The sequence below is a fragment of the Hemiscyllium ocellatum genome, chromosome 4 (assembly GCF_020745735.1).
Source record: "Hemiscyllium ocellatum isolate sHemOce1 chromosome 4, sHemOce1.pat.X.cur, whole genome shotgun sequence".
Lineage (NCBI taxonomy): Eukaryota > Metazoa > Chordata > Chondrichthyes > Orectolobiformes > Hemiscylliidae > Hemiscyllium > Hemiscyllium ocellatum.
This window is the reverse complement of record NC_083404.1, coordinates 86,612,985-86,627,619: the sequence shown is the minus strand read 5'-3', so window position 1 is coordinate 86,627,619 and position 14,635 is coordinate 86,612,985. Positions and strand designations below refer to the sequence as shown.

At 41.0% G+C, this 14,635-nt stretch overlaps 1 protein-coding gene across 3 annotated transcripts in view; it reads left to right on the top strand.

Annotated features, from left to right (window-relative positions):
- trappc9 (trafficking protein particle complex subunit 9) overlaps nucleotides 1-14,635 on the top strand; it is a 607,852-nt gene that overhangs the window by 77,133 nt on the left and 516,084 nt on the right. For all 3 annotated transcript variants that reach the window (XM_060823567.1, XM_060823563.1, XM_060823570.1), the window contains 2 exons: nucleotides 1,765-1,908; nucleotides 8,989-9,115. In XM_060823567.1, the coding sequence (XP_060679550.1) occupies nucleotides 1,765-1,908; nucleotides 8,989-9,115 (271 nt within the window). The remainder of the gene's footprint in view (nucleotides 1-1,764; nucleotides 1,909-8,988; nucleotides 9,116-14,635) is intronic.

Here is a 14,635-nt window from a genome sequence, read left to right as displayed (position 1 = left end):
ATACCACCCATTAATCCCACCATGATCAAGCCATGCCCCTGTCCCAGATATCACAAAGTAAAGAAAAAAAAAATCTTATGACAAAGTTAAAAGTGGGCACCCGACCCATCCCTTCTATACTGTAATCCTAGGCACTCCTCATGGAACAACAATAACAAAAACCTCTTTCCCGTTTTCCCCCCCTTCCAATCCAAACAAAGGAGACTGGGAGGGGGAAGAGAGAGGAGATAGAACAAAAAAGGGGAAAGGAGATAATTATGACCTTGACACATCAAAAGGAAGACTGAGATTACACCCCCCCCCCCCCCCCCCAAAACACCTGTGGCAACCAGGTAAACCAGGCACATTATAGAAAAAAAGGGGCAGAATAGAATAATTGTCCATATAATTCGGGCCAGTTGGTATATTTTAGAGCATCCAAGAAGTCCTTTGCCTTTTCCAGTGAATCAAATTTGAACACCGACCCTCTGTGGCTGAAATGCAGTGTCGCTGGATACCTAATGGCATACTGGATATTCATGCCCTTCAGTCACCTTTTTACCTCATCAAAGGCCTTCCTCTTGTGCATCACGACCAGGGAAAAGTCCTGAAAAAAAACTGATCCTTTATACACCATAGCCTAGGGATCCTTCCCCAGTGCTCTCGAGGTTTCCAGCATCATTTGTTTGTCTTTATAATGCTAAAGTCACATTAGGACTGGGTGGGGGCACTGGCCCGATCTGGGCCTGCACATTGCAACCCGGTGAGCCTGCTCGACCCCCACCTGGCATAACTCAACCACCAGCCTTGAAAACTGTGGGAGCCATTGCTCCAGAAAGCTGACAAGTTGGCCTTCTTCCTCCCGTTCGGGAAGCCCCAGCAACCGAATGTTCTCCTGTTCCCCAACAGCTTCACTTGATGTTCCAGGGCCTGAACCTGCCCCCCTGAGGATTCGGCTGTGATCTCTGAAGCTGCGGTCTGTTCTCCACCCCCCTGACAACCTGCTCAGGACATTGGATCTCTAGGTCATGCCTCTGCAGCATGACTGAGGTTGATTCTAGCCTGGCCTAGGTCCCCTCCATCAACACGTTGATCTTCTGAGTTTTGCAAACTCAGAGATCAGGCTCTGTTCTGCAGGTGAGTCCTCTGGGGCGGCTGTGGAGGCCAATGTCACAGCCTTGGGTGTGACCGTTGCTGCGGGGCATGGGGTTCCTGCCTGATACGAGCCCTGTGCTTCTTTTCCCCTTGGTCATCTTTAAAACTAGCACCAGTTCTGAACAGTAAGGTGCAATTCGTTTCAGGGGTCAGGAAATAGCTATTTTAACAAATTGGACATTGAAGGGAGGGTGAGTGCCCCACTTTGTCTGGGCTCTGGTTCAGAGCTCAGCAAAGCAGACCCACTGAGTCGCCACTATCTTGAATCCCATGGCATGCCTGCTTAAGTGCCTTTGACATCCTAGCTATTCCCCAGCATTCTGTTTGGTTGCTGACTTAGTTTTGTGTATCCCGTTGTTTGTTGGAATTCCATTTTGATGATGCAATCCAGCCACTTTACAAAACAAACCCAAATGCAATGAGATATTTTTGAGAAGGGGAATATTTAGTTATGTCTGTTGTCTTCATACTTGCTGTCAGTGCTTAACAATTTCCTCTGCATATCTCTTCCATTTTAAAAAAAATATCATTTGATATTTGAGCTCTGATTATGATCATGAAATTAATGTGTGTCAATTTTGGTCTCTGTGGTACAGTTATGCTGATAGTAATTCCAAATTAATATTGCAGGAACTCACAAAGGCTGGCCAGCATTGCAAATGCGCTTACTCCATGAACTTGTTTATGCTTCAAGACGAATGGGAAATCCTGCTCTTGCAGTTCGCCATCTGTCCTTCTTGCTTCAAACCATGCTTGATTACCTCTCTGATCAAGGTAGTTATATGGTTATATGGAACAAAATTATTTTATATCAGTGTTAGTCTTGACAAAAAATTATCTTGTGGCTAATTTGACTACACTTGGAATCTCTAGATACATTACCAGAGTCATAGTGATAGAGACCATTTGGTCCAATGTGTCCATGCTGACCAGAAAATGCAAATAAATCTAGTCCCATTTGCCAGCATTTGGCCCATATACCTCTAAACCCTACCTATTCATGTTGTAATTGGACCAGCGTCCATCACTTCTGGCAGCGCATTCCGTATATACATGGGAAAAAGTTGCCTCTTTGGTCCCTTTTTAAATCTTTCCCCTCTCACCTTGAACCTATACCCACTTGTGTTAGATTCTCAATTCTCCCCCCCCCCCCCCCCCCCCCCCCAAGTGGGAAAAGAACTTGCGTAATTCACCCTATCCATGCCCCTCACAATTTTACAAACCTTTATAAAGGTCATCCCTCAGCCTCCGAAGTTTCAGGGAAAATAGCCCCAGCCTATTTAGCCTTTCCTTATACCTCAACCACTCCAATCTTGGTAACATAAGTCTTTTCTGAACCCTTTCAAGTTTCACAACATTCTCCCTATGGCAGGGAGACAAGAATTGCAGTATTCCAATCGTGGGTTAACCAATGTCCTGTACAGCCACAGCATGATCTTCTAACTCCTATAAGCATACCAAACGCTGCCTTCACTATCCTATCTACCTGCGACTCCACTTTAAAGGAACTATGAACCTCCACTCCAAGGTCTCTTTGGTCAGCCACTCTCCACAGGATCTTACCGTTGAGTGCATAAGTCGTGCTCTGATTTGCCTACCCAAAATGCAGCTCCTCACATTTATCCAGATTAAATTCATGTCACTCCTTGGCCCATTGGCTTAGAGGAGTTAGCTGCAGCCCATATATTATAACAAGTTTAGCTTGATAGATTAATTTTTTAAGGCTGGTCTATTTCTGAACCTCAAGGAGTCATTTACATTAAACTGGATGATACGGTGATCAATATATTGTCAAACGTATTGACTCTCAAAGTTTGTGAAAAAATTTGTAGCTCGGGTGCTTGTTTTGGTTCTGTTCGCCGAGCTGGGAATTTGTGTTGCAGACGTTTCTTCCCCTGTCTAGGTGACGTCCTCGGTGCTTGGGAGCCTTCTGTGAAGCGCTTCTGTGATCTTTCCTCCGGCATTTGTCGTGGTTTGAATCTGCCGCTTCCGGTTGTCAGTTCCAGCTGTCCATTGCAGTGACCGGTATATTGAGTCCAGGTCGATGTGCTTATTGATTGAATCTGTGGATGAGTGCCATGCCTCTGTTTGACTCTGTTTAACTCAAAGAAAGCTTGCTAACTGTTTTCATGACATTTAACAAACCTGAAATTGTCTGCTGATTGTTGGAATTGTTTCTATTTGCAAAAAAAAACTGAAAGCCAATACAAGCTCTTAGAATGACATTAAATGAAAGAAATTAAACATTGGGTTCTATGAAAGGATAATTTAAGATTAGTCTTTTATTGTGTTCCTTACAGTTTTGCGATACAAATCCTTATGTCTTTTGTGTGTTTATAATTGGATAATTGTAATCTTATTTTTCTTAGGTAAGAGACTAAATTTATATTTATTCTATGTAAGTAGTTTTAAGAAGTAACTAGGTTGAAGAGAAGAGGGAAAGAATAATGCATTGTATTGTTCATCTGTAATATACTGTAACCTTTGTCTGCAGATAATTCTCGATCTGTTGAGTGTTTATAATGTGTTTTGTTTTTGTACAGCATTTCCAGTGATTCCAAGTTTTTTCCACAATTTATGATGAGTGAAAATAGTGGGTATGGGGCTAGAACACTGGGAAAGAAATGTAGAAGGATATTAGAGCTAATGGAGAAAGAATTGGAGGACAAAATAGATTTGAGAAATCTAGAAAATCAGGAATGTAAGTTAGTTTCGGAAGCAGATAATTTCCTCTAATTTGGGAATTGCATCTGCGGAGTGGAACGTGTTTTATTACTGGATTTGGCCAAAGATGATGGAGCAGCGACAGCTAAGTAAATCTATTGCAGATCAGTGCGGGGTGGGGGGGAGGGGGTAGTGATGGAGAGGGGGCGTGGGGTGTGGGGGGTTGCGGAGCAGTGTTCAAAACAGAATTCCAAGAGTACAAGTCCAACATGTTGCTTGACATTTCACCTAAAAGGGAGCAAGTCCAGTGAGTTGTGGATATCTGGAAATATTCAGGAATAGATAAAAATGAGGGGCAGCTTTTAAAAGGCTCAAAGAGAGTAAATCAGTGGTGACCTGATCGGAATTTAGAAAGTGCAGGGGAGAAGTTGAGCAAATAGGAGAACAAAGAGGGAACATGAAAACAATAGTGGTTAAGCTTAGAGAGAATCCTAGGATATTCAGCACGTATAAACAAGGAAAAAGAAGGACCCATTAGGGACCAAGGGGACAATCTGTACGAGGAACCAGCGGACCCCCTAAACATTAGTTTTTGGTGTTTAAAAGATTACTTCAGATCTGTCTGCACTTTGTAGAAGGAGAATGTCAGGATGAAATTTGGAAGAGGGGCCAAGAGGTTCTTTGAACAGATTGAAACAGAGAGTGAAGAGATATTGGAAGTTTGGCAGTCTTAAAAGTGGACACATACCTAATTCTAGGTGAGTTGCATCCCAGGTTGCTTTGGGAGGTGAGGGAAGAAATTGGAAGGGCAATGACCCAACTTTTTAATTCCTAATGTGGTTTAATTTTTCCAAGGAAGGTGGTAGAGACAAAGTTTTTTTTTAATTCACTCATGGGGTGTGGGTGATGTTGGGTGCCTCGCACTTATTGCCTTCTCTAGTTGACTTTGAGAAGATAATGGTGAATTGCTGCAGTGCATGTATTGTAGGTTGACCCACAATGTCGTTCGAGATGAAATTCCAAGATTTTGACCTGCGAACAGTGATATATTTCTAAGTCAGGTGGTGATTGACTTGGAGGGGAACTACTGGGTGGTAGTAAGTAGGTAACATGGAGGACAGATAAAGAGGAAGTATTAGATATAACATAAATTTCCAAAAAAAATTTGATAAGGAACCACCATGTTCCGCTACTTAATAAGTTAAGAGTCTGTGGTATTAGGTTACTATATTAGCATGGATATAAGATTGCCAAACTGATAGGCAGGGAGTTGGGATAAGGGGGGGCATTTTCAGGTTGGCAACCTGTGACTAGTGAAGTTCCACAAGAATAAGTGTTCAAACCACAATTATTTGTAACACATGTCAATTGCTTGAATGAAAGAAGTGAACATGCAACATGTTTGCAGATGACATGAAAAATAGGTGGGAATGCAAGTAGTGAAAATGGCAGTGTATGAGGAAAATGTCAGGTTGCGCGGGTGTAATTACAGATAAGACTGTTAGACTTCAGCCATCTAATGGAGAGAATTAGCCACCATTTAGGGCGGCAGTGTTTGATCCAGGATAGTCAGCATGATTTTGTTGTAGGGAGGTCCTACTAAGCAAATGTAATATTGTTTTTCAGAGGCAGCCAAATGTGTCGATGAAGGTCGTGCAGTTGATCAAGTTTATGTGGATTTCAGCAAAACCTTTGACATGGTCCCACGTGGGAGACTAGTAAAGAAGATTAGATTAGATTACTTAGTGTGGAAACAGGCCCTTCGGCCCAACAAGCCAACACCAACCCGCCGAAGCGCAACCCACCCAGACCCATTCCCCTACATTTACCCCTTCACCTAACACTACAGGCAATTTAGCATGGCCAATTCATCTAATCTGCATATTTCTAGACTGTGGGAGGAAACCGGAGCACACAGAGAATGTGCAAATTCCACACAGAGTTGCCCGAGGCGGGAATTGAACCTGGGTCTCTGGCGCTGTGAGGTAGCAGTGCTAACCACTGTGCCACCGTGCCGCCCATGGTGAAAGCACGTGGAATCAATAGTAACTTTATAATTTGGATCCAAAATTGGCTTAGTGGTAGGAGACAGAGGGTGTTGATAGAAAACCGTTTTGTGTAATTGGGGGCTGTTATACTGAGGCGTACCACAGGGATCAGTGCTGGGTTCCCCATTTGTGTTTGATACAAATAAGTGATATAGAAAAAAAAAAGTGGAGTTCTTTGGATGACACAAAAATTGTGTGGTTGACTGTGAGAAAGTAAGTCTTAGATTATATAAGTATGGATTGGATAGATGGGCAGTTCAGTGGCAGATCAAGTTAAATGAGAAATGATTAACTTTGGAAGAAGTGATGAGGTAAAAGTGTCAATGAAAGGTAGGACACAAGGAAGCTAAGAGGCACAGAGGTATTGGGGTGCTTATCCATAGATCCCCTGAAGGCAGCAAGGCAGGTTAATGGTGTGGTTAAGGCAACATATATGGCACACTTGCCTTTATTAGTCATGGCATAGATTATATGAGCAGGAAGGTTGTGTTGGAGCTTTACAAAACTTTGGTAGGCCATACCTGGAGTGTTGTGTGCACTTATAGTCACTGCACTATATAAAGCCTGTCATTGCAGCCGAGGGGTGTAGAAGCGATTTTGGAATGGAGTGGTTTAGCTATGAAGAGAGCTGGATAAGTTTGTTTTCTTTTTGAAACACAGAAGGCTGAAGGAGACCTGATTGGCGATGTATAAGATATTGGGGCATGGACAGGGTGAATCAAAAGCAGCTGTTGGCAATAGTTAGAGTTAATAACAATGGGGTATAATTTTAAGGTGTAATAAAGGAGGCTTACAGGGGATTTGAGGAATAATGTTTTCATCCAGAGTGTGGTAGGAACTTGGAATGCACTGCCTATCAGGTGTGTTTGAGGTGGGAAACTTCACAATCTTGAAGTACCTGGATGAACACTTGAAATGTCGTAACATTCAAAGTTGTGGCCAATGCTGGAAAGTGGGACTAGTGTAGAAAAAAGTAATTTTTGTTGGTGTAGACTTGATGGACTGATAAGCCTCTTCTATACTGTATGATTCTATGATTAATTAATAAGAATGGTGCATTGTCATCCATTTGGATTGTACTGGAGAGATTGAAGGAAGTTGATGTTGTCAGTTGTGCAGAACACTACAAACATGTTGAGAAATGAGGAAAGGTAGTTTGTCAATTATGGTTTTGATTAAAAAGCACTTCTGCCCTGTGATAGAGACAGTAGGTGATTTAGAGGATTCAAACGTAGAATTCTGGGACAGGTGACATTGGTTTGAGGTGACAATGCTTTCAAGGATTTTGGGATGAAAGACAGATTAAGGATTAGTCTTCAAAATCTGCTCTCATCTAATTCTAGCCTGTTAACCCAACTTTCAATTGCTCCACTGTTGGTGGCCATGCCTTTTGGCAAATGATACCAAAACACTGCAATTCATTCCATAACACTTCCTGTTTCCTTACCTATTGTTCCTCATTAAGGGTGATCCTCAAGGCTCATTGCAGCACAGGAGAGGCCAAGCCTTGTCTTTTTAAAAAGCATCAGCTGCTGAATTGCACTCAAAGTTTAAATGTAACTGCATTGGTTTGAGTATCTTAGACAATGTATAGTTGGGTAGATTTGTACATTGAGGAAAGAGAATAAGATGGCTTAGATGGATTGGGTCAAGTAGTGTTGGAGGAAGATAGTGTCAGCTAGATATTTGGGTTTTAATACATTAATCTGGCTAATATTTCCGTGATAGCTATTCAAGTAAGTAAGTTGGAGAGTTTTTCATAAGGCTCTAGATAGAAGTGACCACCCACTGGAACTTTAAACTTCTTGAGTAATTCCTATATGGCCTTTGAATTAGGATTTCTGATGGATCTAAATGAATATGTTCAACCTTGGAAGGAGACCAAACTCCATGTGGTAATTTAACTTGTGTTTAAGTGAAGTGCTGTACATGAACAAAGTTGTCACTTTTGTTCTTAAGTTTGTACACATTTCCTCCTTCTGTTTGGTTTTAATATGCTTGTCTACCTTTTTTAGATTTCAGTTCAGCAGGAATGTTTCAAATATTCAATTATTTGTTTTCACCATAGGTGCTAACACATCTGTTAATCATAGCCAGCATTTGGTATTTATGTCCACATTTTCCAGTAACACATTCTGAATAGTTTACTAGTTTACAATCAACTAGTTTACCAGACCAGTGTAATAAATTGATAATTCAAAGTTGTACCTTTTAAGATGAAATATTTGAATTATCCAGGATTTAAAATCACATAGTAAGACTGGTGAATTAGAAATTTACTGTATCACATGTATCTCATCCATTATTGCTAGCAAATTATTTCTTGTCTCATGTATTGCAGTAGTGCTTTGTTAAATTAATTATTCATTTTTAGCTTGTGCGTGGTGTGCCTGGCCATGTCAACTTTTGGTTGAAAGATTATTTTCCTTGACTTCACGAAGACAATTAATTTATACTGTAAATAGACCGAGAGTCATTTGGATTTTTAAGGCTGTTTGTAACTTGACCTCAAATGTTATGGTTAACATTATGAAATGGGAACTGATACTAGATGTGTATTGATGTTTACTGGATAGGATCTGATGATGAATTAGTGCTGTACATATCCAGCATTCCTTGTATTATTGCATTTTGTATACCTTGATTCAATGAACTTGGTTGTAAGGTTTCAAATGCCCTCTTCAACTTACTGTACAAAGTTCACAAATGATGTGGAAGTTCCAACAGTCTTGATCTGATTTGGTTTTAAGTAGGGTGCTGAGGTACAGTTTGCTATCTGAGATTATTCTGTGTTTTATAATGGTTACAGTGGTGTTCTGGGTGCTCTGTATAGAATAGGCTGCAAAGTTGGCTATGACATGTTATGTAATCTATTTAAATATATTAACTGTTTAAAAGAATACTTATTTTTTGTCAGAATACGGTTTAAGGATACAATCCTGCACCCTTGCAAAACCTTTAGACAAAGGCTCGAGTATTCTGGCAGAAATTGAGTAACATCACTTCAGGTCATTTTCCGCACATAGTCAGTTTTATTACGATGCTTTTCATGATTGTATCCTGACCGAGGTTAAAATTTGAAGCTCCTGTTGAGCAAATCAAGAACAGCATTTAGTTGGATTTTTATGGTGATGTTTTGCAGAGAAAAAGGAAGTTTCTCAAAGTTTGGAGAACTACACCACAAAATGCCCTGGTACTATGGAAAATGTCACACTACCTGATGGTGTGAAATTGCTTCCAATTCCTCTTACAAAACTTCCGATTGTCAGGTAAGACTGTTTTACCTTGTCAAAAACAGAAGCTCACGTTGTAGGTAGTGGTGTCTGTATGCAATCTTTTACAACTTGGACATTCAAATCCCGTGCCTTCCTTTCTGTTTTTGTCCATATTTAGATTAAGTATTTCATATTCAATGACTCATCTGAATTCAAAGCACAATTAAAGGGAGTTGTTCAAGTTTGATTCACCCAAAGTTGGCTTAGTCTTGAATATCAAATGATTGTTATTACTTGTGACTATAGACCCACAGCAACATAGTTATCTCTTAACTACCTTCTGGAATGTCTAAGTAAGCCACTCATTTCAAGAGCAATTGGGGATAGTTAATGTTCTTTTTGCCAGTGACTTATACATTCTATGAAAGAATAAAGGAAAAAAAAACGCATTCGTTTTGGCGATTTATTCCATCTGTTGATCATTCTGTGAACAATTATTTCCTAAACCAATCCTAACTAGATCATAAGCTACCTTCCCTTGCTGGAGACTTGTTTAAAATGGTTTTTCAGCTTTATATAAGTGACCATCATTAAAACTTCATTAAAATATGTACTTCCAGCCCCTCTACCTGTACAACCTCCTCCTCCTCAAATGATTGAATGTTTTGCCAATTCTGAATTGTATTCCTATCTCTTGCAACTCAATGACTTATCCTTTGCTGATGCCCATCTTGGTGGGAGTTCCCTTGCTCAATTTTAATGTTAATTTTATAGCATCTCTAATGCTGGCTTCTCTTCTGTTTGCAAATTATTTCCATGGAAATTCCCTAAAAGCTTGCTTATGGCTCCCTCTTCCTCATGTAGAAGTTGCCTTTAACAATGTCATTTGAAGATGTGGAAGCTGACCTCGGGAAGAGCTGACTGATCTCTTCAGTAGAGCTGTCTACCTTCTCTGTTTAAAAAATCATACAACGTCAGGTTTTCGTCTAACAGGTTTATTTGAAAGTATAAACTTTTGGAGTGTTGCTCCTTTGTCAGGTAGCTAGTCTCACTAGATGAAGGAGCAGTGGTCTGAAAGCTTGTACTTCTATATAAACCTGTTTTGACTATAACCTGGTGTTGTGATTTTTTTAACTTTGTCCACCCAGTACACCTCCCTATCTTCTCCGTGGCCTTTCTGTTGCTTAACTTAAAGCTGCTACTAATCTGGTAAAAGAAAAAAAGAAAAAAATATAAGTCTCTTTCAGAATTTGTTGACAGGCCACTGTCCACTAGAATTGAAGTGCAGGATGTAGTCATTCAGAATTCCTAGAAAAGTCGTTTTAATTTAATAGAAACTAGGAGCAATGATGGGTTATTCAGGCCATTCGAACGTGCTCTGCCATGCATTGTGATTGTAGCTGATCCTTTATTTCCCCACCATATTCCCAATTTCTCCATACCCCTTTTATGCCTTCAATACCTAAAGATTTATTGTTCTCTTTCTTGAATATCCTCAGTGACTTGCTACCACAGAAGGCTGAGGAAGCCAAGTTCCATGGATGGACCATCTTAAAAAGTTTCCTTGTTTCAGTTTTAAGTGGCCTATTTCTTACCTTGAGATTGTGAGCACTGATCCTAGACTCCCTAACCAGTGTAAGCATCCAGTTAGCAACCAGTCTAGCCTCCCAGCCTGCCTCCGTTCCCTGCAATTTTCTTACTGAAGTAACAGGTCCACAGTGAATGTCATTTCCCTAGCCCTGCACTCGTTCCTGGAACATCTAGCCAACAAGGGCACCTGCATCAGACTCCTACTTATTGACGACAGCTCTACTTTCAACACCATGTTCTGCTATACATTGATCTCAAAACTCCGAGACCTAGAGCTTGGCTTTGCCCTCTGCAACTGGATCCTTAGCTTCCCCACCCATTGACTGCAATCGGTGAAGATAGATAACTGTACCTCCTCCATGATAACCCTCAAAACTGGAGCTCCTGGAGGATGCATTGTCAACTCCTGCTGTACTCCCTGTACATCCATGTCTCTGTAGCCAAATTCCAAACCACTGTGGTTGGGTGATATTAAACAATGATGAGTTAGAATACTGAAGAGAGAAAGGGTATGTGCGATGATACCCCCCCACTCCCCCATGTCGGTAAAACAAAAGAACTGACCATTGACATCAGAAAGAGAGGAGGAGAACATGCTGCCATCTGCATCAGAGAAGCAGAGGTTGAGAGTTGATAGCATCAAGTTCCTAGGAGTGACAATAACAGACAGCAATAGATGTGACGGTAAAGAAGGTGCATCAATGTCTTTCCTTCTTGAGGTGGCTTAGGAAATTCAGCATGTACATACCTGTGCAGATGCACCAGAGAAAGCATACTGTCCAGGTGCATGATGGCCTGGTCCGGCAACTGCTCTGCCCAAGACTCTAAGGAACAACAGAAGGTTGTGTGCACAGCCCATACCAACATGGAAGCCAACTTTTTTTTTCAGATTAGATTCCCTACAGTGTGGAAACAGGTCCTTTGGCCCAACCAGTCCACACTGACTCTCCGAAGAGTAATCCATCCAGAGCCACTTCCCTCTGACTAATGCACCTGACACTATGGGCAATTTAGCATGGCCAATTCACCTGACCGGTACATCTTTGGACTGTGGGAGGAAACCCACGCAGATACTGGGAGAGTGTGCAAACTCCACACAGATGGTTGCCCAAAGCGAGAATTGAACCTGGCACCCTGGTGCTGTGAGGCAGCAGTGCTAACCACTGAGCCACCATGCCAACCTTCTGTTGATACTTTGCTGCAGAAAGGCTGCTAATATCGTCCAACACCCCCCTCACATCAGTAATGGTCTCCTGTAATCTCTTCTGTCAGGCAGAAGATACAGAACCTTGAACACATGCACCAACAGGTTCAAGAACAGCTTCTTCTGTGCTGTTATGAGTAATGAATGGACTCTGTAACTTCAAACGATGTTGATCTTCTCTCAGGCACCAACTGAGCAGAGTAACTTGTATGCCTCATGCTGTCGAATGACTCTATGATCTGTATGTCCTTTGTTATTATGATCTGTTTGTACCGCTTACAAACAAAGCTTTTCACTGTACTTAGGTACATGTGACTGCAATAAATCAAATCAGTCTTGCCCTGTTAGGGCACTTGATACGTTGTAACCATTCCTTTTCATTACTCTAAACTCTAGTGAACACAAGCCCAGTCAAACCAAAATCTTAGACAACAGTCCCTCTAGAACTGCAATATGATATCCCTACATCTGATCTTGGATCCCCTTGCAACAACAGCCAGCATACCACTTTTTTCCTGATCGCTTTCTGCACCTGCCAGTTTACTTTCTTTGACTAGTGTACAAGGACTTCCAAATCCTGTTGTACATCGACATCTTCTCCCCAAGATGCGAATATTGAAATAATATGCTACCTTTCTTTTCAATTTCACTTTTATCCATGTTATTTTGCATTTGCCATATTTTGCCTACATAACAACTTATTAAGATCACCCTAAAAGCACCTTGTGTTCACCTTGCAACTTGCAATTCCAACTAGTTTTGTCATCTCCAAACTGGTAAATATTGCAATCAAAACAAAGTAATGGATAAAATTGGGAAATCTAGCAGCATCTGTGGAGAGAGAAAGAGTTCACTATTTGGTTCTGGCGTGACTTATCTTTTGGAAATGAAATGAGCTGAAAAATAGTTTTATGCACAGCAGAGTGGGTGGAGAAGCAAGTGGGACAGATTTTGAGTGCCACGAGCAAAAGGCAGTGACAATGGTGGTAAAGGAGATAAACATGTATAATGGGTGTAAATGTTAGCTGTGAAAAGGAGAATGTGTTTGCTCTAATGAGAAGAAAGATAATGAGAAAGAAATAAGGCATGATCAGGGGAGCTGGGAATGTAATAAAAAAATGATTTGAGGATCTACTGTGAAGCTGTGGAACTCCATTTTAGAGTCTGTAAAGTGACTAAGGGAAAAATTAGGTGGTATTCCTTCAGCTTGTGTTGAGTTTCATTTTCATACTGTAGTAAGACCAGGATGGAAATGTTAGTTTGGAAACAAGGTGGTTTATTGCAATGACAAGCAACTGGAAGGTTGGAGTCATTCCTATGGATAGGGTATTCCACAAAGCAGTCACTCGGTCTCTCTTTATTCTTGCCAATGTAAAGGAGGCCAAATTGTGTATTTCTGATATATACCAGCACCCTCATGTCTTGTTTGTGTTTTGTTCTATTCACAATGTGATCTCTTTCATATTGTCATATGTAAGATCGCCAAGTAGTTTTCTTTTGCCGTGGTAGAATAAGCAGGCCTTGTTGGCCCTTACTCTGAAAGAGGATAGTGCCACCAAATTCACATTTATAGTGAGCAGTAGTACAGAGTTCAGACAAAAAGGTGGACAGTGGAAAGATTCTTGTATTATAACCACTGAACTGTCAAGGACGAGCTGGGGTAGTAGCCCCCTTCTGAGTCCACATTGTTTACTATCCAAAGCGTAAAACTGGTTACTGGTGAAAGTTAATGTTGCATTGAGGAGTGCAGCCAGATTCAGATCTGTGGCCTCATGGAGGCTTGGCTATGAAGTAGTGTGGAGTATCATTATTAGGATTAATTTTAATAGGGGAATATACAGGAATTTTTAGAGTCCTAGATGTTGGAATAATTCCACAGTATCCCGTCACCAAGTCACCCTTTATTTATACATGCATAGTACTTGACACTGATTCAGCTTCCTGAGAGCCAGCTCTGAGTGAGCAGAATCTCTGACATTCCTGTTTATAACAGTCAGCCAGGACTCCCTGATTGGGACTGTTAATAAAGTCCAATCCAGGAACTCATTTTATGATGTCCACCTGGCTGACCACGTTACAATCATGGCAGCTGTGACTCTAGGATGGTTTGTTAACACTCTAGGACGGGGCTCAAGGTTGTCGCTCACTTTTTGTATAGGATAATCTTACGGGGGTTGGGTGATCAGTCAGAAGTTGTGGTCCACCTTGGTACCAATGACCAATAGAAACAGGAAAACCGCCCTGAAGGTAAATTTTGGTGTGCAAGAGAGAAAAGTGAACTTTTAAAATCAGTAATCTGAGGATTAATTTCTGTGCCACATGCTAGTGAGCACAGCACAAAGTGGAGAATTAGTTCAGGATGGATGCCTTCAGAGTTCTGCGCAATTGGAGCTAATATTGAATAAGTGCAATTTGTACAAGAATGTTGCAGTGCATCTTAGACAAATTGAGACCAGTAACCTTGCATGATGTCTCATGTGCACAGAGATCATAGCTAATTTAAATATAATCCCAATCCAAATTCTCACAAACATTAGGTTCTACCTAATCCAATTCTCCTGTATTTCCGTGTCCACTTGAAATGTAGAAAATGCGGAGAACAAGGTTTTGATTGCGCCACATGCTAATTTTGCAAACAGTGGTAGCAGTTACAAATTTACCACTTGTGATAGCAAGCAAGTTCAAGTAACGCGTGGATCTTTGAAGAAATAACGTAATTCTTGTGTAATGACACTAATTATTTCAGGGAACTTGTAAGATTGTACTGTCACATGACCTTT